Source organism: Camelus dromedarius, chromosome 4, assembly GCF_036321535.1.
Source record: "Camelus dromedarius isolate mCamDro1 chromosome 4, mCamDro1.pat, whole genome shotgun sequence".
Lineage (NCBI taxonomy): Eukaryota > Metazoa > Chordata > Mammalia > Artiodactyla > Camelidae > Camelus > Camelus dromedarius.
The window spans coordinates 62521687-62548442 of record NC_087439.1 but is presented as its reverse complement, the minus strand read 5'-3'; the positions used below and the strand labels follow the sequence as shown (position 1 = coordinate 62548442).

Sequence of the window (26756 nt, the reverse complement as noted above, 5' to 3'; positions counted from 1 at the left end):
GATGGACTTGGTGTGGGGGATGAATAATAGGTAAAGCTAAATAATATGAGTCTGCAAGTCATATGTGCCCTTTTACATTTATAGTTATGAAGGTATTTGTAACAGAACAAACTTCTCATATAAAGAAATCTATTTGTAAATTCTGAGAAGATTATAACTCACATAGTGCTGAGATACATGAGGCAGAACAGACAACCCATTTTTGCCAATGTCACTGACCAATCTCTATGATTTGATCCTTAGTTTAATCTTCGTCTGACTCCTAAGAGATGCTAGTTTCTAAGATGGTTATTGATCATTACTTGGACTGCTTGTGTAATTCACAACGTACTTTGGAGCAAGTCACAACTTTCTTCCCACAGGTCTTTTTTTCTCATATAAACAGGGGATAGGCTCTGACATACATACCTTTTCAGATTTAAGGGTAAAATAAGATAGGTATGAAAACTGCCTGAAGAGAAAAGAGATCTCATCCTTAATGAATCAGAGAATACTTTGTTCTCTACTCTGGCGGACTACATAGTAATGGTGAAGTTTTCTGATCTCACACGTATCCAAATCTCTGGGTCAGGGAGTGTGACACGTATACACAGTGGCCATGAGAACTTAAGCTTGATGTGTTTCCACAGTTTTCTGGGTTTGAAAGATGTGTTTGTGTACAGAATTTTCACCAGAAAGTTTTTATAGCAAACTTTTTATGTCAGAAGTTTATTTTATTGGTAAAATATTAAATAATATACAGAATTAAAAACTGCACTTACACTTCTGAGAAGAAATAAATCTTGGACAAATTATATGCTTGTTCCTGAGATTCCCTAAATTTATTCCAGTAGCTGTGCACTCAGACAGTACAAACCTTTATAATATAATCCTTTTCACAAAGTATTACAAAGTTTCTGCAGCTTCTTTAGTTGTACACACATACAGACACACACTCACACATGCATATACAACACTCATACACGTATACACAATACCCACATACATGCACGGAACATGTATGTGTGTGCATTAAAAACAAAGAAAATACAAGTCCCACATTTTAGTCTGCAACGATAAAACTGTTAGCGGAGGTCTCAAATTGGTATATAGCAGAGTGACTTGTCACTTAGCTGCAAAGACTGTTTCAGTATTTCCATAGTAAACCTCATTTTCTGAGGTATGGAATTTGAGCCTTAAAAAACTGCATTACACTGAGCAAACCTGACATACAAGGTCTGGAATTTTAAATTTACATATATATTTATATATATATTTCTTTTTTTAAACAATAGTTTTTATTTTCCCAAATTATTAGTTTGAAAAAAATGAGGTTTACTGGTTTGACCTATTTTTTTTTTTTTTTTTGCTTCTAAAACTCAAAATATCCTAGAAACTGTCAAGCAATTAGTTTTTAAAGTAGTCTAATTACCTTTGGTATTGTTAAAGAAAAAAGAAATCTAAAATGGCCAAGACACATACTATACAAATGCAGTAACTGCCTTTAAAAGAAATGCCAAATAAATGTTATCTTTTAACAAAACATGTATTTACATTACAGCAGTTTTACTACAGGGACACAGGTATAAAAAAAATCAGCATACAACATATAAATATGTATGATACGAAAAATACCTCTTACTTAAGTTTGTATGAAAACAGGAGTGTTCCAAATATTTCTTAAAAATTTTCTCCAATAGGTGATAGGTAAGTGTTTAAAATTGAGCTAAGTGCTTTGCTTTTATTTTTATGTTCATTTCCAAAAGAAGAAAAGTGAAATAAAAAAAAATTAGGTCCTTAATTTAAAACATTGGGCAAGGGTCTAAGAGGAAATTCAGTAGTTAAGAACTTTAACTTTAGGACACATTTCTCAGGCAAAAGATTACCAATTTCAATGAAAACTTAGCCTAAATAAAGATACCATGAGATTAGACTGGTGGTTTCCACATTCTCTAATCTTTTTGACTGTGGAGTGTTTTTCTCTTTGCTTGGTGTGTCCTTAACATACCATGATTTTCAAGGGTTTCTTTTCGTCTTTAAAGAAAGAATAAGAAAAATAACCATAGTTTTTAAGACTTCAAGGAAAGTATTGCACTTGTACAGAAAGGAAAGAAAAGCATCTTCTAAACTAAACAGCAGAAGCAATCATTCCGGGATTGCAAATAACACATGGTCTAAAAGGTTCCACTATTAAGAGCAAATGTGGAGCCTGGGCAGCCCCCTCTGAACCTGGAATATTATTATAGTAATGTTAAAGCATCTTCCCCCAACTGGGAGATAGTTAAGACTTTTTGCTTTAGATTTTTAACATCTTTCTAGCTTCTTGCAAAAAATTGTTTAATCTCTCATAATACACATTTTAGGAGGAAAACCAAATCAGAACACAAAATCCAGCAAAAGAAGGGAAAGCAAACACACCATATTATTATGATTACGTAATCTCTGAAGTCATATTTTAGATACCCAATATTTGAAAGTGAAAGTAACACAAGAGTTATATACCTTACTAGTTTTAATCCAACTACTTTTTTAAAAATATAAAACTACACTTGAGTATAAAAATATGTCAGGAGATTATACAGCCAACGAAAATCACACACACACAAAATTAAGACTTAAGAGATCTATGAACTGGAAATAAGAGTTGACCTAATCTTCAAACTAGTAGGGGGAAAGAGACAGAGACGTCCAGAGACAGTGATTGAAGGGACATAGACAGAAAGAAGAAAAAAGGTGGGGAGGAGTAGACAAAATCTAAGAGATCACAAAGAACTTTGTTACACAGAAGGGGAAGTGATTTATGTTCAAAATCTGAGAGTGCTTGACAGTCAAAATGTTTTATCACAGTTTCAGAAATTGAACTACTTTAAAAAAAGCCAACACAAAAGAATAAAACAACAAAAAACAAAACCCAGAGTCCTTCCCTTGTTACAGTGTATTCATTAAAAAAAAAAAAAATCCATTTCCAGTAAATTAAGTAGAATCCTGATAAATGCATAGTCAGGGATTCAGTGACCTCCACCCGTTCAAGAAGCTTTTTTTTTACTGTGTCACTTGAGGTAATTTGAAGGGCCCGATTAACTGCAAACTGGCTTATCTGTACCTATATGAAATTTTATGCTGTACTTTACGTGACTTAGCAGAGGGCCTCTACATTTTATATTTTATTCACAATAAAAAGGACATCTTAGAAAAGTAGTCATTCACGTACCACTCTCTGTATGGGATAAAGATTAATTCACAACAGATCTACACAGAAAATACACAAATGCAATGTTATGGGAGAAAAACCCATAAACAGAATTGGGAACTTACTTCTAAGAGTGCGTGTGAAAAATATCCACAAACAGTACAGCAAGAGAAAACTAAAAGGCTAGAAATATACATAAAAACCTTATGGAAATTCCAAAATTTTAGGTTTCTGCAATAAATGTAAAAATATTCAAGGTGTCATTATTTGGCCTAGCAGTACACTATGATAAAAAGAAGCACTAGCATATCACAGCTTCTTGGTCATGTGACATTTGCTTTGTATAACAAACAGCTTTTTTTTTTTTTTTTTTTTTTAAAGCTGTCATATCCTAACACGTCCATTGCAGGTAATACACAACCATGGCAGGAAACCATCTGAGATTATTCTCTGGAGAATGGCAATGTGATGAGACTGTTCAGTTTTGTTTTGTTCAAGGAGAATTAATTAACTGCTTTTTTAAACATTGTTTCATAAAACATGAACAGATTAGAAGACAGAGGTCTAAGGCTAGCAGACCACTAGTCTATAGATGGAATTCCTAAACAATACTGTATTTTATTGACCAAAAAATTCCACTAATAAAGCCTTGTACAATGCTAGGCCTTATTCTTCCTTAAAAACAAAACAAAACCACACACCATCATGCAATCCACAGCTAAAATTTCCCTCTACCTCATACTTTGTCTGCATAATCTTGTAATGGTGTTCAGAAATACTCTCAAACTAAAAAGATACTAAAATCTGGTTTCAGAGTTTCCTTTTACTTTAAGCAGATGCGCTGAAATGGAAGTCTCTGTATTGGAAATTCCTCTAACAGTTTTGACCTAAGGACACTAAGATGAGTTATATAGTTATCAATTTTAAGTGATTTTTAAAAACACATAATAAAAGTGTTGCAGAGCTACAGCAGCTAACCAACACTCTTTCAATGCATTTTAAAAAGGCACCAATATAAATAAATTTTATAAGTATTTAATACATTAAATTCAGGATCTTAAGACCAGTTACTGTATATTTTAATTATTTTGCAGAAACTGGAGGTTTAAAACATTTCTAAGATAACTTTCATATATACAAACTTCAATTTCACCCCAACTCTTTTTCTCTTTTGTATCTGGGGGATTTTCTGATTTAGAATAATTTTCATACAGACATTACTTACTAAAATAATATACAAAATATAACTAAAGGTGACCATAAATGTAAGGTATCCCTTTTTTTTGTAAAATGAACAGTTCAAAGTTAAAAAAATAATGTAGCCAGTACCTCTTATAATCTAAGTTCTGTCTTGAAGCCAGGGGCATACAGGTTTTTGTATTTTTGCAGCCTTTTCTGTTCTTTTTTTCCACCAGAAGGAATCACTTTAACAATAACATTTGGGAAATAGGTAAAACATAATTTCCATCTAAATGCCTTCACTGATGTAAATTTTGTCAAACATTTATAAAGTATCATAAAAACTCCATGGTTTTTTAAGGGGTACAACTGAGACACAAAAACCATAAATATAAATAATACCAAGCCCATGAAAACATTCTTGTCTTTCTCCACTTGCCAACAAGTAAAAGTTTCTTTTCTGTATTTTCTTCTTTTTCTGTATTTTCCTATTCAAAAGCAATTTTTGTTTTTTTGGTTTTTTTCACTTTGCCTCTCTCTCTCTTTTTTGATTGTTTTGTTCTGGAAGTAGATAGTAAAGACTCAAGGTTTTCAAGGTTTAAGTTTAATAGTTGCAAATAGGCCTAAAGACGTGTGTGTGTGTGTGTGTGTGTGTGTGTGTGTGTGTACGTGTACGTACTACGATGTATGCATACAACTGTTTGTATGTATGCAGGAGAGACAACCTCTACTTTGGAAGCAATCCTGAACGCTAGTCTCATTCTCCCATTTTGTCCCTCCAGAAGAGTCTCAATGGAATGTTTCAATAACTCGAAATCTCTTCCAATCTGTTTATTGGTCACTTTCGCTGTTTTCAAAAGCCAGATTAGAATGGCTTTTTAAAAGAGAGAGGCAACACATTTCTCTAACAGGAGCTGGAGATAAAATTTTGGGCAAAATTAGGGCAAAGCAGTGTGATGAATTTCTGGATTTTTGCCAAACTGGAAAATAGAGAGGGCTAACCCATTTTTATGCCCCTCAAATACTCTAATGTGAAATCTCACCTAAACGGGGCATATCATTGTTATGTAAAACTTGATTTATTTGGTGTCTGACCCTCGTATTTATTTTTAGGTGCTACAACCTTGCACGTTTTCTTTTGTGAAGAAGAGGCATGCAAATATAGCCATCCAGAGGTTCCCAGAAAGCACTGTGTCCACAAAAATTCTGTTTCACCTACACATCTGAGTTGACTTTGTCCTCATTTGTCCCTGCCACACCCTGAACCATCTTTACCTCTATTTGTTCCCCAGACCATGAAGCTAAGAAAGTACAAGTATACAACCGTAGCAAATACACTCTCAAAAGTATTAAGTCCCTTCAATAAAAAAGATTTTCAAAAAGATGAAGTCAGAAAAGGAGAGTGCACTAGTACTGTCTTCATGGGGGCACTATACAACTCTCTAGGTTCACCTAAATTCAATTTCACCCCAGGGCAGGTAGGAACATGATTGTTCTGGAAAAAACTGGAAAAAAATATTATACTGGAAAAAATAATAGTAAGCAGGAAAAAAATTCTAGATGATGCCAGCAGAAATTCACACACAGCCAAAGTTATGAACATATTGACTCTCATCCAAATGTTTCCTGAAATTGTACTAAAACACAAAATCACTAACCTTAAATTACTTATCTTCCTCCAAAAGGAAAAAAAAATAAAAAAGAAATTCCAATGATTTATGAGTGGTTAGGGTAGGTGAGGTGTGGGAGTCTCAAAGACACGCTTTACCTTTGAATACACTGTATGTTCACAACGTAGTAATGTACCAAAGCATGCAGAGAAATAGAAAAAATGACAGTTGATATTCTATTTAAAACATTTCATTCCTCTGTTTTAGTGCATTCTCTTAGATTTAAAGGAACAGTTTGGACATTTCTCCAAAAATAATCACCACAGGGGCTAGTAAAAGAGAGTTGTAACCATTTTTGCCTAGCTCTAGCTGTGTTAGTGCTTAGAAGTTGCTTACATAAGCAGATGGTAAACTAGAAAATGAGTGAAGAACAGTATGGGGGCCAGATTTGCTCAACTGTCCATAGTTGTCTAGTCTTGCTACTTCTCACATAATTCTGTATTAAGAAACACAGTTTCAGCAGCCCATTTAAGATTTTTTTTTTAGAGCAGTTATCAGTTCCTGCTTAACAGAATTTCAGTATTCATAAATGGTTGTCAGATAATCCAGTCACGGTCAGGCCTGTCCTCCCTAAAAACAAGCAGTGAGTTCTCCCTCCCAGGGTGTCCCTCAAAGTGATCTGAACCCGTTTCATTCAGTTTTTCCCCCTCTAACGCTGTGCGACTGCAAAGAAAAAACAGGGCACCCATGACATTAAATTCTGTACATGAAATATGGCAACCTATGCATGAATTAAAAGAAGAAAGTCCTGTAGTCAGGGATTGAGATTCATTTCTGACAAGAATTTATAAATAGTTGCATGTTTTCGGGACAGAAAAATGTGCAGAACGTGGACATTTTAGCTTGGAGGTTCAGTCACATTCTAGACTCCAAGAAGGATCAAAATAAACTTTGTTTTGGTTTGTTTTATCTATTGTTAATGTACCGGTTACAAAGAAGTTCCCTTACCCTTGTACCAAAACTGGTAAATATTATTGAAGAAATACTAGAATAAATAGCCCTAGTTCCACAACCTTATGGGGTTCAAGTTACCACATTCAGGTCAAGTTAGCAATTGCTCTGAGGAGATTTTCAAAGAAACAGCCTCTAGCAAAATTTTTAAGACCTTCCATTAGAAGAGTAAAAGATGAATGGATTATGGACAAAACACTGGGTGGTCACAGCTTGAAAAAAAAATCAGTGAAAAGAGAAATACCAGAAAAGGGATTTCTGAGTGGGTTTTTTTCCCCCTACTGTTAGCCTAATTATATTTTTCTGCTGACTGGTTAACACTGATTAAATGCTGACAAAGTGACAATTGTAAGCACACTTTTAGAAACCAATATGTATCCTATGCTGCTGTTACATTAAAACTTTAAAACTTCCCAAATTTAAGAAAAGTAGAGGTCCCTCTGGAAACTACTGACTGCCTCTTAGCCACTCTTAGACCATATGTTATTCTGAAAACTAGATAAAAATACTATTCATTAAAGGTGTTAAAAGTAAGGCTGCCAGGGTGTCTATAAAATGCCAGTCATCAAAACTATGGAAAAACAGTGCTTAAGTTTAGAAAAATAAGATCCTAAGACCTCAGATGTACTGTAGGTATCCTTAACTACCTGTAGTTCAAAAGTGTTGCTATCTGGTACAGTGTACAACATACCGTATTTTAAATTCCATAGGGGAAGTAAACATAGAACCCACAACAACTCATCCAAGGAGTTACCATTGAAAATAATGTGTTTGTGTTCCATGATCTCTAGAGGAGAAAAAAAAAAAAGTTTACATTTTGAAACAACTTCTTCTTTGAACAGTAAAATTACATATCCCATTTTAAACTGCGAAAGTCCCACCCAGAAAACACTCTTTCCTGCCTTCAATCATAATCCTGAACATCAGTGGCAAATTAGAATCCTAAGTGAATCTATATGAATTGAGTGATTTTTTTTCAAAGCATAAGATACCTTACTTATATCTATGCATGGCAGAAATGAACTGCTCTTAAACTACCACAAAATGATCAAGCCAAGTTGTCAAGAAACAATATCCCCTGTCCCTTCTCTCTTCTGTTTCTTCCTTATTGTAATTAGGCAGAGCAAATGACACTGTGTCCACAAAATAAGAATTAAAGACAGTAATAATATTAGAAAGAAAAAAAAAGGTATGTCAACATCTGAGGAAGGTGGGATTGTAAGTGCAGTATTTCTTCATGTGCAGTTCACTACTTCATAGGGGTCCCCTTTGGAATGAAAAGGCCTAGTGGAATGTGTGCTCCCCTCGAACAATGTGTGATGAAAACTCGTAACGGTCCTGGCTTCTGTAGCCACAGATGTTGCATTCCAGTGGGTCCCGGTAGCCATGGCAACCCATGTGAATGGTGTACATGACATGGTCTAGGAAAAGGACTCGGCAGTGCTCACACTTGAAGGCCCTAATCTGTTCTCCTTCTCCATTGAAGACCTTGTAGATGTCCTTCAGCGAGCCCTTAGGAGCCTTGGTATCCAAAGCCTTGACATCCTCCTTCATGTAAGCTGGGCTTTGCTTCCTCTTGGGATTTAAGGCAGGGTTTCCTTGGTAGGACTGGTGGTCATCGTGGCTGCTTTCTGAGTCAGTAGAATCTAGGCAGCTATTGCTGGGAGAGGCCTCTCTTTCCTGGGGTCGACTCTTTGGTCTGATGAGAGAGATAGGGCCATCCATGTTGTTTTCATGACTGTCGGAGGTTTCCCTGCTAATGGGTCTTTCTATCCTATTTGGATGATAGACCTGAGAATAAGCTGAGCTTATAACTGGGGCCACCTCAGCAATTGTGCTTGGCGGGTGCTGCATCAGAGGGTGAAGGGCCTCAGCTCCAAGGTAGGTGATTGCATTGTTGATGGCTTGGTCCATCATATGAGACTGCATCAGCTCAGCCTCCTTCTCATATGTTAAGTTCATATCAAAGTGAATGTCTGGGTAGCTGAATCGCATGAGCTTTTCCCCTGAAAGGGAGAGGGGGAGAAAAGTGAAAAAAGAAAAAGAAAAAAAAAAAAAACCCATAAAATTAGTGGTTGGATTAAAAATTTAGAAGTGCAAAGTTAACTAATCACTTCCATTTTCCATAATATAGTATAATCATATTCTTTAGATCAAGTATTCAGGCTTTTTAATTCTGCTGCAACTCACAAATAATCTTAACCTACAAAGAGGATTAGTAATAAAAACTTCACAAGCCATCTGCACTTGTTCTAACGTCACTGTGAAAGTGCACCTAGCCTGAAGGGTATGATTGAGTGTGTGTTATCTTATTTTCATTCTCTATTAAAATTTCCGCTTGTCTAGAGCTCAGCAATTACAGGAAAAAAGAAGAAATACCAGGTGAAAATAAGTCAGAGATTATACTTGTTTTTGCATATTTTCAACATCAGTGACCAAGCCTCAAAGGTCATAAAAGTGAGAGTGATCGGGTTGTAACACCTGTTATCTTACTGCTGTGTAGCGTTAATTTGGCTGATTTAGATGCTATATTAGAGAAAGATTATAGACCCAATATATGTCATTCTGAAAAACTAAAAAATGTCACTATTAAAATACTGTTAAAAGTTGTATTGTCTGATAAACTGAATAAAATTTAGGGTTATATAAAAGTAGGATATTTCCAAAAGCACTTACTCATAAACTTGGAAAATACTACATTTCATTGTTTTGCTTCTAGAAATGGATAATTCTTCATTTTTGCATCCCCCTTTTCTTATTCAGACATGTATGCAATGGTGCTGGTATGCACACCCACTGTTAGTTTTCCATACTTTTTCTTGATTGAAGGACATTTGTAGCTTTCCCTTTAATATTTACTTCAACTAAATGAATTTTACTCTACTATTTTACTTCACCATAATATTTAAGATTAACTGTAAGAGAGTTTGGTGTATAATAATGAGTAGTTCTAATTTTTCTCTTTTATGTACTGCTCACTTTGGATAGAACAGTTTATCTTTTAAAAATTCTGTTACTAAACCGATGCATTCTCCTACTAATTTCTTAGTTACTTTGACAGGTAAATCTTATAGATATATGCTTTTTTAAAATATATGTGAATTTTGTATAAATGTTTCGTATGTTGCTACAGATACCTAACATGTAATGTTGATCCATAGAACTGTATTCTGGAAAAACACTCACTTAGCTAGCATTATTTCAGGTTTGAAGAAAGGTCCCCAAAATGAGAAGAGGGTAGTGATCAAAGTAATGAAAATGAAAGAAAAAACATAGTAAGTAGTTTTCTCACAGCATCCAATTGAGATACTGCCATGCCAAGAGTTAAAAGTTAAGCTAGAAAAACCCAATCTATGTTTGCAAAGAGCTTACAATTTAGAGGGAGTGACAACAATTCAGGGATCATTTATAATACAGTGTGATATGGGGTATGGGTCAAGTAAGTAGAATACCTATAACTCATAGTAAAAGAAAGCTTCTTGAAGAAAGTGACATCAGAGATAAGACTGTGACGATAGTATTAGCCAAGTGAAAGAATGATTGCGGTGGAGCAGCCGGTAGGAAGGCTCAGAGGCAAGAGGGCATGGCTTGTTCTAGGGATGACTTCTACTCCGACTATGGCTGAGAGTGGAAACAGATGAGAAAGATGGCATCAGATAATATAGGGCTCACTCAACGGCTAAGAGATTTGAACTTTATCCTGAGAGCAGTAAGAATTGAAAGGGCTAAACAGGGAAGTGACTAGATATTTATTTAGCAAGCTGGTTTAGGAAGTTGTTACTCTAGAGATGTAGAGATCATGGTTACTTCAACTAGCATAGTGGCAGTGGAAATGGAGAAAATTCAATCAAATGGAGAGAAATGTAATACTGTAAATAGCAAAATAAAATATTACTAGAACTTGGTGATTATCTAGACACAGAGAATGAAAAATAAAAAAAGAGGTTAAGTATGAAGCCCAGGTTTCTGGCCTGGGAAACTCAGGGTGACAATGGGATAGAAAAGATGATGAAGTAAGATTGGGGAATGCTATGAGTAATGCAGTCATATCTAATAAGTACTGAGATAGACTCTCAAACTCAGGAGAGAGGTCTGGGCTTGCGATATAGATATGAGAGTCACCAGTTGATAGAAACTTCTGAAGCCATGGGAATAGATGGTATCACCCAGGCATAGGTAAAGTGTGAAAAAGAGTAGGTCAAAAATAGAACTTGGAAGAACACCAAGGTTTTTACGGCTGCCCATAGACCAGGGCAAGTGGGATTCCTGCACTGAGCCCCATTGTTTGAGAGCCCTGGGCTTTGCTCCTCATGGAATAAGGAATATCTAGGACTAAGGGAATATGCATCTCTGGGGCTTACACCCTAGACCATACTCTGGGTACCCAGGACCCCAGAATTCCTTGCCGAAATGGCTCAGAGCTTGCAGCCAAGGTCACACAGTCCTCTTCATAGCGTTCCATCCTCCTAAGTGCCAACTGTGCTGCTGGTATGTACACTCTTAAGCCTGAAGAATAGTCAAGACACTACTCTTTATTGTCTGTGTGCACGGTACAAGGTGAAAAGAACTTGGATGTGCAGGCTAAGCTGTCTACATATGTGTGAATGAGGCCCCTTTTGGTATTGGACAGAATCAGGAGTGGGTCTAAAAGAAGGACTTGGCTGTAGGCCAGGGGGTGGTGGTTCCGTTCATGTGGCCACAGTCTGGGGTAGAACTCCAGGGAATCCGAGAAGTTTATATTTATTTGAACTCAGTCTTCCAGATTAGGAGGTTAGAACACAATAGTTTTTAAGCCTGATTTATAATATTAAAATACTTAAGCATGTGAATTGAGGTCTCCACTAGTTCTACTGCACCATTTGCTTAGCTGTTGGGGTAAATCCATAAAGAAGACTGAGAAAGAACAGTCAAAGAAGCCGGAAGAAATGCAAGAGAGAAACCAAGGGAAGAGAGTGTTTCAAAGGGAATTAACTATTCAGGAGTGGCAAATGCTCTCCAGCAGTTGTGTAAGATGGTCTAAAAAGGGTCCATGGACTTGGCACTGTGGAAGCTAGAGCTACCCTCAATGAGAATAATTTCAGTAGAGCATGAAGAAGAAAGCCAGGTTTCATAGGCTGGGGAATGAGTAGAAAGAAAGAAATTAAAGAAAGCAAGCAAAGAGAACTCCTTGCTAATTCCATCTTTGAAGAGAAAGAGGAAATAGGTAGTAGCTAGAAGGAGACTTGGGTTTGAGGGAAGATTTTTTAATAATGAGAGTGTATCACATTGAATACCAAAAGAAAAATGCCAATAGAAGGGGGAGTGTTGAAAATACATGTGAGAGAGGGGAAAAATAATAGTGGAAGATATTTTGGGGGCTAGGATAGGAGACTTCCGGAGCACATGAAGAGGAATTAACTTTATTCAGAAAGAAGGATGCTTCTTCCACTGAAACAAAAAGAAAATAAGAAAGTATTCATGTGGATGCACATAATCCTATAGGATTAGTAGTATACTGAAATCATTTCAACAAATTTATTTCCTATGAATCTAGATGTAATATCACCAAGGAGTGAGATACCATGTTTGTGGAGAGTAGAGAAATGCTGAAGTGACCATAGTGGTGAGAAGGAGAGAAGACTACTCAGGGGTGAATGAGAGGAGGGCTGACACTTAGTATGGATGGGACAATTGATATTTGAGATCAGGTGTCCATTTATTTATAGTGAAACCAATTTATAAGGCTGTGGGATTTTCTCTGAAAGTAGTAGCAGCTACGTAGATATGGGAAAGAAGCTCAATCAGCTTCACTAGGGAGTGGGGTTTCACTTGGAGAAGGTGACAGAAAGACAATGAGGCAAGAGAGTCATGGAATCTAAACTGGATAAGAAAAGAGAGGAGGAAAGAGATATTTGGAAAGTTCAGGGATCACTGGCCTGGAGGGCTTGATAAAATCAAAGAGCAGTATTTAACTGAGAGATATGATAGAGAGGAATTTACAGTAACTGTGGAATTATGAAATTTCTCATTTTGAAAGACATTATAAAAACAGTTACTATGAGATGTTTTGTTATACAGCTGATCCTTGAATAACATTGGTTTGAACTGCATGGGTCCACTTATAGGCAGATTTTTTTCAATAGCAAATAGGGTAGTATTACCTGGTCCACAGTAAATACTGTAGTATTACCTGGTCCACAGTTGTTTGAATGCAGAATGGTGGGTATGGAGGAACTGTGTATGGTGGGCCAACTGTAAGTTATATGCAAATTTTCTACTGCACAAGGCTCATTGCCCCTAAACCCTGTGCTGTTCAAGGGTCAACTGTACATTACTACTAGGACAAAATCCAAATAAAAAATAGCATCAAATTCTTATAAAAATATAATGTCATTATTTTAGAATCAAATGTAATTAAAATATCTATCCCTCTTTTCTAAGAAATATAGTCAAATCAAATTGAGAGTAGTGTCTCTAGTTCATAGGAAAGATGAAAATGTTACAAAGAGCAGAATGAAATAAATTCAGAAAATAGAACAGTAATAAATTTCATATTTTCCCAACTAGTTGAGATACAGACATTTAAATGGACATCCATCAAATTAATCAATTTTAAAAATAGATGAACTGGCATTTTTAAAGAGTTACTTATAAAAACGAAGAAAGATAGAAATAAAAGTAACCTAGGCCCAAGGCAGACATTTGGGTGTACTCTCAGGGGCTAGTTGTAAACTAACCTAGTATAAAGTATAATTGTTAGGTCTACCCTTAAGCCTCCTTTCAATGAATTCTGTCAGTTAATCTCTCCAGCTTGTCTTAAAATGGTATTTTGGTGATTTTTAGTTCTTCAATTTTAGATTGAAAAGAAATCTTCTCTAAGTGTTTGTTGGAGAATTTTATCACCCTTTCCTCCCTGAAATAACCTAAAAATAAGATTTTCTCCCAGTCACTACTCAACCCTCATAAGGATATTCTACAATGTGTTTTGACACTAGAATATGAGACTCTATTTTTATCTTTTCTAATTTTTACCCTATATAAAGTCTATAAGAATATATATTACATTGATAATTAATGAAAATGCTTTATATTGAATGTGTTATTCATTCAGTCTTTTAAAAATTTAGATGCTTTTGTATCCTCAGAGATACTCTGACTTAGAGCATGCAGAATGATGACAATTCTCAGTGTATCAAATAAAGATTATCTGAGGGCTTGGAAATGGAAAAGGAAAGTCTAATGCATCATATTTAATCTTTTCAGTTCAAAATCATAGACTGGATGAAAACAAGGATCAAATATGAAATATAGATCTAAATATGAAATACCCTGAATGTAGACAGCTGTGTTATTTTTTTACTGCAGAATTTGAAATAAAAGATTTCTCTTCATTCTAGATGAAATACTAAAAGCATTAACACTGTGTAAAGAAAACAGTTTAAAAATGTGGTGGTAATGCAAATTTTTAAAAGATTACAAAACTGGCTAAAGGGCTATACCATTTCCCTTAAGCATTATTATTTGTTTCACTTTATATATTATTTCATTTTGAGATAGCAACTCACTACTATCAATCTTTCCTTCATTTCTCCTTCTTAGGCCCATATACCCAGGGGTGTGTATATGTGTGTGTGTGTGTGTGTTTGTGTACACAGAGTGGCATAAAGTAGAAAAGGACAATCGAGAAAAGAGATGGGCCTTCATTTCATGAACTTAAATACACCATATATATTTCTAGCACATGGGAACTTGCCTTTGCTCACTAAAATCAGCTTTTACAGAAATCAAAGTCTTTGGGATGCTTACCCACAAACTTTTGTGGAGTGGAGCTTTTACGTTTTCCCATATTCCCCGTGAGCTTCTCTATGACAGCAGGTCTCTCAAAAGGCACCAGAGAAATATTGTTGTCCATAATAGGCTCTTGTTCCTTACAATCTTCCATAGGAGGTACTATATAAAACCATACAAAAAATGTAATCTGATAATGTCTTCAACATTTTAAAAAGATACAAAGCTGGAATGGCCATCTCAATGTGTGTTATACAAACTCCTATGAGCCAGTATGCTTGAATAAAAGCAAGCAGAATGAATAACCTCTAGTGTTAAAATCAGTACGCTCTCTAATTTTACTCACACACACAGAGGATTTGTTTTTATCCGAGTCTCTCTCGGATCAATGACATAAACTGTTGCCACTATTGGTGGCCAACATGTTCTTCTTGTTTCTCATCTCATTCCTCTGAAAGCTTTTTTAACATTGATTAAAATCAATACTACTTTAAAACTGCATTATTCTCAAGGCTTTTGGAGTTGATTTTTCTAAAACAATTTAACTAAGTCAACTTGTTTTGGAGGAAAGTTTAAACAGACACATAGAATAACAGCACAATATTTAATCTTTTTTTTCACCCATGTATTTTCCTGTAGCAGATTTTCTATTTGATGAGCTGAGTGAGTACTGGCAGTAGCTACATACCTGCACAAAGCAGCCTTCATGAAGGAGATCCAATTCTGAACATGTCCATGCATAGTAAACGGTGACAGCTTTATGATTGCAATTTATTTTAAAAAGAGCCCTTCAGCAAGATAAAAGAATCCATTTCCAAATTGGCATATTTGCTCACTAAACTACTGCTCTAATTCATTTGACATAAACTCTCCAGTGCTGCTCCCTCTTCATCCCATTTGTCTAAGTTGCTATAGGCTAATATATTCGCTCATAGCTATTGACATTAGATATTGACATTTATGGTGTAGACATTCTAGAACGTATAAGAATTGTTTTTGAATAAAAATACTGTCAAAAGACATTTAACTGAAGACAGAGTAACATTGGAGACAGATGAGGTCAGCTGATTAAAACTAACATTCACAGAAAAGACCCTAACTTATTATTTCTTGATTACTGTTGATTTCTACAATTGTACCTGTGCCAGCACTGTTTGGAAACCTAAAGGTTTCATATCTTAGGATATCTTTAATTGTTCATCATGCACTGTAAAATGATTTATTCTGCTCCTTTCATTTGTAAAGGAATGGCCTCACTGTGCACAACACAAAGCATTATCCTTTATAAGGGTAGACACTAAAAGTGAGAAAGCAAGAGATGAAAGTCAAGAAAATCCAGTGCACAATTCAGGTGACCTATTTAATAACCAACACAGCTGCTGATTTTGAAGAAATGAAAAATGGCGTCAGGAAAATGTTTTCCTAATTCATACATGTTTAAAGAAATAAACATTCATTCTAAGTTTTGGGTTAATTTAGTATAACCTGGTGGATAGGCTAGAAACATTTAATCTTCAATGTCTGTTTTATAAGAGGTCCTCTGGTTATGAATAGCAAGGGGTTCTGCAATTATTGGATGTTAATTTGAAAAAAAAATACACGATTAGACTTAGAAACAAGGAAACACAGGTCATTTTCTATACTGATATAATTCATGATATCAAATGCAAAAATCATGTCCTCAGGTATTACATAGAACATTATGTCCTCTCTTAGCAACAAGGAAAATAAGAAAAAAATACTTTAAAAAAAAAAAGCAAAGAAAGAATGACCATAGAATTCAAATACGGGAGGCCAGGAGGATGGAATGGCAGTGGTGATGTGGTGGGGAGCCATGTAATTAGATACAGATTATTGCCAAAATGTTAGCTTTTGTTTTAGGTAGTGAATTCACCGGCTCTTACTACATTATTAAAAAAAAATAACTATATAACTGGAAAACAGGCCATGAATGGACCAAAGATGAAAATATGTCATGAACCAAGATCCAAAATGAAAGAAGGAAAGAAAAAAAAAAAGTTTGTTGTTGTGAATTTTGCTAAAAAACAGCAAAACTGGTTAACAGGGTTTGCCCCAAAATTGAATATACTAATTAGTTTTGAAATGAGTATTCTAAAACTTGGCAGTTTTGCTCTAAGTCTCACCTTGAATTTTCATATTTGCACACATTTAACACTCAAAACGAAACCTGGGTGTGGGAACTGTCCCACACCACATCCACCTCAATTCAGATGATTTGTCCCAAGTTCAATGAAGCTCATGTGAACTGAAAACAATGACTTTGGCAGAGCTCTGGTCTAACTTCTACTTCACCACAGTCCTTTACATATTAAATATTAGTCTTGTTTCTACCATATTGGCAATAATAACAACAACAGACTCACCCTATGTGCTAAGTACTAGTTTAAGGCTTTCCATTTGATAATTTATTTAATACTTTCAACAACCCCCTGAGATGGGTACAATTACCAGCTCCATTTTACGATGGATAAACAAAGACCCAGAGATGTAAAGTAATTATCTCAGTGTTTATATCCAGTTGGTTGGGAATATATGAGTAGAACCTACCTAGGTGGTCTGCCTCCAGAGCCTGGGCTCTTAGTCACTATGCTGTATCATTCTTGGTAGACATACTTTGAGTGCTGACTTTGTATAAACAAGTTTGAAATATTTTTAAGGTCTGCCATTGAGAAATTATCTGATATATTTTATATATTATGCAACTAATCTGAATTATTTGCCTTCATGGATCTGAGTGCAACTCATCAAAGTGTTTCTGGATATTGGTTGCTTGAAACACAAAACAAATTCTCTACTTAACTCTATAAAGCGTTAATCGCACAGTGATACATTCAACTAGGCTAAGAAGATACTAATATGTAAACTGCACTTGTTAAAACAAACTTGATTAACCAGGTGTCTTTCTTGACTTTACTTTTAAAGTTATAACCAGAATAAAATATATTTATCCTTGCATTATTCCATTATCTCATCACATTGATAAATCATAAAGATCCATACAAGCATTCCCAACATAGCCGTTTTGCCAAACAATTCACTCAAATTTCAAATTCTAAGAAAGACAGTCTGAGGAACCTAGATTAGGTCACTGTCCATCCACTGGCCAGAAGAGGGCAGGGCACCTAGACTGACATCCCACCATGGCTTCTTGCAATGGGAGACAGTTCTCTAAAGGAAAATGGAAGTCTTACTAACTAAAGGAGGAGGAAGGTATGTACGGAAAAACAACAGATGTCTTCTATTTTGTCACAAATTTTCTCCAGTTGCAGAACTGAAAAGAAACTTTTCATTTTTCTTAATTATATTCTTGATAACACTGGACAATACTGATACTTGCTTTGGCTTCTGTGAAATCACTCTCTCCACTTTCCCATCCTCTGGTCTTACTCAGCTTCATTGCTCTTCCCACCCCCCTTTCTGGTGTGTTCTTGGCCTTCTAGATGTCTCACTCTATACTTACCCACATAACCTTGTAAAACCTATTACTTCAGGCTATGACCTATATAATGATGGCTCCCATATCTTTTTTTCCTACCCAGACTTCTTTCAAGAGCTCGAGATCTACATATTCAGCTTCCTCCTAGACAGTTTCACTTGGCTGTCTCTCACAGGTGCCTAAAAGATAATGTGTTCAAAAACTGAAATCTCTGCTTCCCTCCCCAGACTTCCTCTTGTTTTCCTAATTTCCACCTCAGTGAATGGCACTACTATCTATGTGGTCATCAATGTTAGACACTTCTGGCAAATCCTAGATTCTTCTCTTTTCACCCAGTCTCCTGCCCCTCCTCCTCCCTATCACCTCTCCTTAGAGATATATATGCATGAAGGTACCAAGTGTTTCAGATACAGTATCTATAGTTGCTCTCAATTATCTTAACTTTTCTGCATATTCCTGGCTACCAAGCCCAACTCAATCAGGAAACTGTTGCAATGGTCTACTTGGCTCTACCTTGACTCTTCTGATCTATCTTCAACATTTCTAGCAATAAAATGTAAACATAATAATATTTTTTAGGATAAAGTACAAAATTCTTTGCTTAGCACAATAGGCCCTTGATGCCCTGTTCATGGCCTATATCTCTAGGCCTTAACACCTTCCAATTTCTCTTGCCTTTACCAACTGGGCTCTAATTGTACATAACTACTTGTAGATCCTTAATCCACCATGCTCTTGGGACTTCTGTTTCTTCACACATGCTGATCTCTCCACATGAAATACCTTTTTCCATTTATTTAGCTGGCTATCCTGCTTTTCAGAACTCCACTCAAACATAACTTTCCCTAGAAATTCCTCTTGGACAACTACTGTGATTTAGTTACCTGCCCTCTGTGCCCCCACAATGTTTATCACTCAGTGTCCTAACTATTGGTTAGATTTACTGGTCTATTTCTTCCAATAGTTGGTAAGTGACTTTGGGGTAGGGACTGCATTTTTTCTGACTTTGTGTGTTTAGTACCTTTTATGATGTGAGACAAATATAATGTTCAATGGGTGTTTACTAAATGTCTTAATGAAGGAAATGTTGTCACCCATTGGAAATAGGTTGAAGAAGCTTACTAGAAGTTTAGATGTTCCCAGATTTGTCTCCATCCTTGCAATAAAGAAATTCCCTTTATCAAATAATTCAACACATAAGCCTAAGTCTATATATTCTCATGTTAAAGTTGGCTATCTTTCTGGTTCACACTTCCATTTTTGTCTTCAGGCAAGGAGGAAATGATAATTACATACTTTGCTTTTTTCTCAAGCTAAGAAGACTTGAACAATGAGCATAAAATAACTTTCAAATAAGATAATCTGCCATAAAACCCAATTCATTATTATCTTTCTTTCCAAAACTACAAGTCATTAATTTCCTCCCTTTCCATCAAACTCGAGGACTTATGGTTCTAACTCCTAAGTATGTCTTCAGTGTTTCATCTGTTTCTTCTCCTGCTGCCTCTTTTTCAGTTTCTCCTGCAAATCCTCACTTCTAGTCTCTCCTCACACTCCAGTCAGGCATCTATCCTATATTCTCCATGGGTGCCTTTTTTTCATTAGAAGACACATATCTGATTACCCCAGAGAAATTCAAACATTGGATTAGCGTAAAGGGCTCTTTCTTTGTATCACAACCCACTATTTCAGTCTTATTTCCTATCCTTGCTTTAACTCTACTGTGTTCAACATCCAGGAACTTGCTAGTGTTCTTTTATAACCCCAAGTCTTAGCCTATGGCAACTTCTCTGCCCGGAATGTATACTCTCTGTGATCTGTCTGATTTATGCAGTTTTTCTCATCATTATGTATAGCGTAATTACTTCGTGTACAAAACATTCCTTGACTTCTGCAGACAGTCAGGTCACTTCTACATCTGTGCTTCTGGAGACATGTATATATACCTTTATTAGAGCATTTGCTTCCTTGTATTTGTCTATTATGTACTTCCTACCAGACAATACATATAAGAACAAAATTATGCTCCTTTGTCTTTATATTCCCAGAACATTCTATAGAGCTTGGTACATAGCAAGCCCTCAGTAAATGTTTCCTGAGTGAAGTGAAAGAAAGCTTCTTTGAATTCAGATACTTCCTCACTAGAATAGTCAACATGGGGAAGGACATGTTTTGAAAAAGAGAGGATAGGAAATACAACAATGTCAGATATGAAAAAAAATTGTAATTTCAAAGAGCTAATGAGTAACCACAATGATGGCAACCCCTATACCTACCACTAATAGAAAAGACAAAAAAGAGACAAGATGTAACAGAACAATAAGAGAGGGAAGGGTATAAATATAAATTTCCCCGTGGCTCTGTCAAAAACGAGACACATGCCAAGCTTTACATGTGAAACAAGATTAATGATGAGCTCTAGTGGCATCTTCTCCATATTGCCTCTCTTACGGCACTTATCTACCCTTACCTCTTACAGCCAATTCTCATTAAGCATGTTAACAAAAGGAAACAGAGATGCAGGGTAATCTCAAATTATTATTACAACACCCCTAGAAAAAGTACACCATGGAGTAGCATTAAACTCATGTGGTTAAAACTCCATCCAATATTAAAGAACAAATATTTGGGTCTATATATGATATCAAAACCTACTTCCTGGCAAGGCGCATGGGGATTGATGCTGACGCTACAGTTGTTTAGAGGTCTTTTTCTCCCAAAATATACCTGTTTAAAATTTCTGTCACCACTTATTCTATAGCTGGTTAATCTATCAATAGTATTATATACTGACTATAATTATTTATGGACACCTTACCTCCCTATAACAATATAAAGTCTTTTAGGAGAGATTCTATTTCTTATTCACGTGTTTGCAACACAGTTTCCTGAATAACTGTGACTGGAAAAATTAGTTAATAAAATTAATAATCTAATCAAATGTCAAAACTGCAATGAGAGAACATTATGTGGAAAACCTAGTAGGAGTGCCATAAGGTGTCTCTGGAAAATTTGGCATTCCCCAAGCCTCCACCAGCTACCCTACCTCAAGCCACCTCTAAAAGTAACCATTTGAACAGAATGGTGCTCAGTAAGTATATGAAACCTCAAATGCCTAAGTTAATGTTGATAAGTAACATAAAACTTTACTATTTCTTAATATTTAATGCCCTGAAATAGTAAAACAAACTATTCATTGGGTTTTTATTGTCCATACAATCACATTTAATTCTCACACCAAGTCTGTGAGTGACAGACTCAGACACCACCTAGCCAGACCAAGGTTGTTGAACTCCTAAGTCTACCATTTTAACCTCGATGCTCTGCATCCCATGCTACGTTATAAGCTCCAGTAATGCAAGCTTGCAGTACCAAATTTACAAAGACTTAAAACACAGACAGGTTTTTAAAAAAATGTTACTTAATGATAATAATATAAAAACAAAAAACTCTCTCCTAACAATGACAGAATTAAATCTGGTTCTTTAAATTACATAAACCATCCTCAATACAAAGAAATGCTTCAGTCATTCAGGATAACAAAAGAATTTAAACTTAAAAAGTTCCCAATTCAACAAGTATTCACTAGCTGTCCAACAGACACATTTCCATAAGTACATTCGATATAAAATAAATAAGAACCCTGCAAGTAACCTGTAAGCTGTCTATAAATACAAAATAGATATTTATAGTTTAAAAGTGACTGTAGGATCTCCCAACTGTACTATTTAATGCTGGCCAAATGTTTTTCAAGTAAAAAATATGAACATATCACTCAGTTAATATTTTTGTATATACTTATATTCATAATAAAATCAATCAGTAAAAAAAAATAGGACAAACAGATGCTGCAGATCTAAAGAATTAAAATCCATAATTCTCTTTTGTAAGGCTGGTTGACTAACATTAACTTTTCAGTTACAGAGAATTGTTAATTGATAAACCTTAGAGAGTTTTTCTACCTGCTATCGTGTATTGTGGAGGTCAGGATGTTTTGTTTGGGTTTTGATTTTTGTGGAGGGAAGTGGTGCCTAATTTTAGTCTAGACTGTTCCTTACACTTGTAAAAAGCAAAATTTCCAAGATAAATCCCAAGACAGATTGGAGGCATTTTCAGTTATGCCACTGATCACTTACCTAAGGGAAATGAAAATACACAACCAATTACTTCTTTTAGAAAACCTATAGACTTATGTGAAACCATCTCAAACTATTTGGTGCAGGCAATAAGAAAAAGAGTAAATAGTACCTTTTGGTGTATTCAAGGCCGGCTGCCAGCATTATGTTAATTCAAACACAGACTATCAGAAATAATTTGGGTGGATCCCAAAACTCAATAGAGCTTGTTTGCAGTGTCCCAAAGCTCAACTGGTTTCAAGTGCTTAAGAAAATCCCAAACAAAATGAATGTGATCTAAAATTGTTTTAAAACAGAGTAAGATTTTACCTTCATGCTGACAGGCAGAGAGAACTCTTTAACCCATACAAAACTACGAAAGCAGTAGAGGGGAGAATGGCGATGGTGAATGCCGTTGTTACCCACCATGGTGACTCATGACCTGCCCAGCAGCCTCCATGCTGACATTCTGGAGATAGTTGTGGCAGCGTTCCTTGTGCTCCTCCAGTGAACTGCGCTGCTTGTAGCTTCGTCCACAGTAGTTGCACTTGTGAGGTTTCCCCACTGTGAAGAGAACTCAAGATCAGTGTGCTGGCAGCTCTCCTCCAAAGCCAAATTCAGAGCTAACTTTTGCTAGTCTGGAGGACGCATTTATATGCTTTTCAGAATTAAATCTCTTCCTCCTCCACACTCCAATTTAGGTGACTAAAGATAATAAATTTCTACCAAGATTAAAAAACAGCAAGAAAAGGCAGACTATACCTTTGGTGACAGGGGAAATACTGAATCAAAAGCATGCTCTGACTGTATCCTAGACCATGAGAGGCTGATGATCAATCTTCGAATTATCTGACTCTTCACACTAACACTTACTCTTACACAATTCTCTCAGCTTTGACTCATTCAAAAGACAAACCATGATGAGAATTATTTTTATTTATTCAGGGGGGTGGGAATGCAGAATTTTACTGAAGGAGACTAAGATGCAACAACTCAAAATGTCATTGTTTAATGAAAAGATTATTCATGGGTACCAGGAAGACTAAACAGAATTCAAGTGATGAGAAAAAGTACAGATAAAAGCAGTGAGTTTCTCTTTTCTTTCCACCTTGGTAATAACTATTCACACATGCAAAACTTTGCAGCAGTTAAGTCTATTCTCCCACATCAGCACTGTTCTTATATTACCGAGAATTAACCTACTAGGTGCTTTGAGTCAGGATTATTGACAATAACCGCTGAAGCCCTAACATATTTAGTTATACAATGACAGGGATAACTACATATTTCACATTCAGGAAATGAATTATTTTCTACTAGCCAGAGAGCCATATTTCAGTAAACCTTGTAAAATACTTCAATGCTCATATTAAAAAAAAAAAACACTTAAAAAAATTAAGAAGGAAAAAAACACATTTAGGGAAAGAGGTGTGTTTTAGTGTATGACTATTCACAAGGCTATCACAGAGCACTTTGATTCTTGGCTTTGAATGGATACAGAAAACCATAAAACACCGGGTGGTCGGTTGCCAGAGCCCTCAGTAAAGCACAGTGTAAATCAGATCAGCTGTTCTCATTTGACTCCCTTAGGAATCATTCCGTTTTGCCCAGAGGACCAATAGACAACTCACATGGTCAAAGATAGCATCCCTCACTCTCGCCCCCTAACTAACTCATGCTATGACACTGGTCATAACCAGAACTGAAAGACTTTAATAAGGTAAGGTATTCATGGCTGCATAAAAATTTCACTACACTGATTTAAAAATAACGAAACTAGCCTTTAGATTGTATTTGCATGTAAACTCAAATCAGTTATTTCATAATCACTTTTTTTTATAAACCATCTTAAAAAACAAAAGTAAGGCAGGATTAGTCACTTCTAAAAAACTAGGTAACTTCTATTTATTTCTGGGAAGTAAAAATGAGGCAGTTCTGTATATTGTGAAGACTCACTGTGTGAGAGCATTAAAAAATACAAGAAAATATTTTTAGTCAAAAACGTTAATGTAAATAATATAAATATATTGACATGTGATTGCATTCCAAGACATGGGGCTACACATTACAAAGAGCCTTTGATGAGTTTGATCTGAACATATTACATATGACATAAAAAGCCTTTGTTGAGTTTGAACAAGTCTATTAAGCAATTGATACTTATTAAGCATGTACATGGTAGTCAATAGCCCACTATAAACTAGTTCCATCATCTCTGCCTTCACCTTTATAAGTCCTATTGCATCATGTCTTATGATACTTACGTTTCACAGTGAACATATCTTCTACACTTTCTTCCCCTTATTTCTCTAAGAAATCTGATGCCTTCTCAACTTAATTAAAAGATAGTTCCCTGCCACTCCCCTTGGCTTACAAATCCCTATAAACTCGCAACTCACCAGATAAGAAAGAAAAGTCTACTTTTTACTCCTCTCATTGTAGAAGTCTGTGCCATCTGCTCTACTTCAGCTTCTCCCATTTTGACATCTATTTGTTTAAAAACATCACTCTTTCCTCTTCATCCCATCCTTGTTCTCGGTGAGTACAATAGGGATTTGAGTAAATTGTTCTAAAAGTATAACTTCAATTTCCCCCAACCTTTGCCTGCTTCCATTCCAGCAATCCACAAACTGGGCGACATGCTGGATTTTGACATCTCTTGTAAACTATTCTATATCCAAGAAATGTGCTCTGGAAATGCTCCAGCGTATCCTTCTACTTCTCTCATTTCATACATATTTATTAGAAGCCTACTATGTACCCACACTGGGACGAGGCTGAAACGTGGAGTGGAAAGCAAATTTTCATGGTGCCTATCCTCATGCAACCGACAGTCTGGTGAGAAAGACAGATATTTAACAAATGGAAAGCAATATACTACAAATTGTGGTAGATTCTACAGAGCTAAAGCATTGTAAGCTAGTATAACATGAGGAAGCCAATTTAGTTTGAGAAGTTTGGACAGGAAGGTTGGCCTGAGGTATGAACACATGGGCTGATAACTGAAGAAAAAGTAGAAGTTAGTCAGATAATGTGGAGCGCAGGGAGGGTGAGGTGGAGGAGAGGCAGTGTTTCCGAGAACTGCTGTCAAATCTATCCATTGGCTTTTGTGTACTTAGCTCTTTGAAAGTTTGGATCACACCCTCAATACTCTTTTGAAAATTATTTTCAAACATCATCAACAGTCCCTGCCAAATCCAAGGGCTCTACTATCCCCTTAAGACCACTTCCTGTCAGTTCCTTTGATACTTCCTTTTTTTCTTCCAGCTTTATTGAGATATAACTGACATACAGCACTGTGTAAGTTTAAAGGGAACAACATAATGATCTGACTTACATATGTCATGAAATGATTGCCATAAGTTCAGGGAACATCCACATTTCTTAAAAATCAAGTTCATGAAAATATTGTTTATATTTATTATACTGTATATATTGTTTCTTTATATATAATTCTATAATTATATATATAATTCAGAGAAGAGGACTAGTATTTTGCTACTTTTTTATAGATGTTATTACACAGTCACACTATCTGAAATGCCTTCATTCAGCTATGACTGAAACATTTGAAAAAAGTCATCAATAGCCTCTGAAACAGTAAATCCAGTAGACTTTAATCCTCAGTCTTGCTAATTTCTTGTCACTATCATACTTTCAGGAGTCTTGAATCTCCTGTTTTAGCTTCTGGGATTAGATTCTGCATCCTCCCTTACTGGCTTCTCAACCTTTTCCTACCTGGCAAATGTGTATGTTCCTCCAGGTTTTGTTCTCAGTACAGTAGTCTCTTCTTTTTCCCTGTAGATTAAGCCATTATTTCTATATAAAACGTCCATGTCGTGCCCAGAATAATTTCCCATGTTTGTAAGCTCCTACTTGTCACAGGCATTTTAAAAATGATCAAGGTGAACCCAAGGACATAGTTTCCTCCTCTGTGCTCTCACCGTACTCTGGACATACTCTGTTGATGCATCACTTATGGTAACTGCATTGTAATTATCCATTTGATATCGGTTTCCCTTGTCCAAATGAGCTCTATCATGAGGACAGAGGTCATGTTTTACTCAGTTTTGAATTGATAGAGCTTATCATAGTTATTAAACGCAGGAAGTACTCGGTATGTATTTGCTGAATGACTGCACTTCAGACTCACACTTCCAATTGCCTTTTGAGTACTGCCTCGTGCATATTCCTCTAAAATCTTAAAAAAAAAAAAATCCAAAATCATCTTCCTCTACAAAACTACTTCTTTATCCTGAGTGTTCTTTTGTGCTAGTGTTACCACTGTTTTAATAAGTTAGATTCACGACAAGGCAGTCACTTTTGCTGCCTCCTACCTCTTTTCCCATATCCAAATAATTGCTAAATTCTATATACTCAATTTCTTAGTGTTTCTCAAGTTTATCCTGCCTTCTCATTCCCACAACCAATACCCTAGTTCAAGTTTT

The 26756-nt window shown here is 35.8% G+C and overlaps 1 protein-coding gene across 13 annotated transcripts in view; it reads right to left on the bottom strand.

Moving 5' to 3' along the window:
- Window positions 1–692: 692 nt before the first annotated feature.
- Window positions 693–26756, bottom strand: part of IKZF2 (IKAROS family zinc finger 2) — a 160046-nt gene continuing 133982 nt past the window's right edge. For all 13 annotated transcript variants that reach the window (XM_031451829.2, XM_031451831.2, XM_031451827.2 and 10 more), the window contains 3 exons: window positions 22735–22872; window positions 14755–14898; window positions 693–8975 (listed from right to left, as the gene is read on the bottom strand). In XM_031451829.2, coding sequence (XP_031307689.1) covers window positions 8254–8975; window positions 14755–14898; window positions 22735–22872 — 1004 coding nt within the window. In that variant the 3' untranslated portion in view covers window positions 693–8253. The remainder of the gene's footprint in view (window positions 8976–14754; window positions 14899–22734; window positions 22873–26756) is intronic.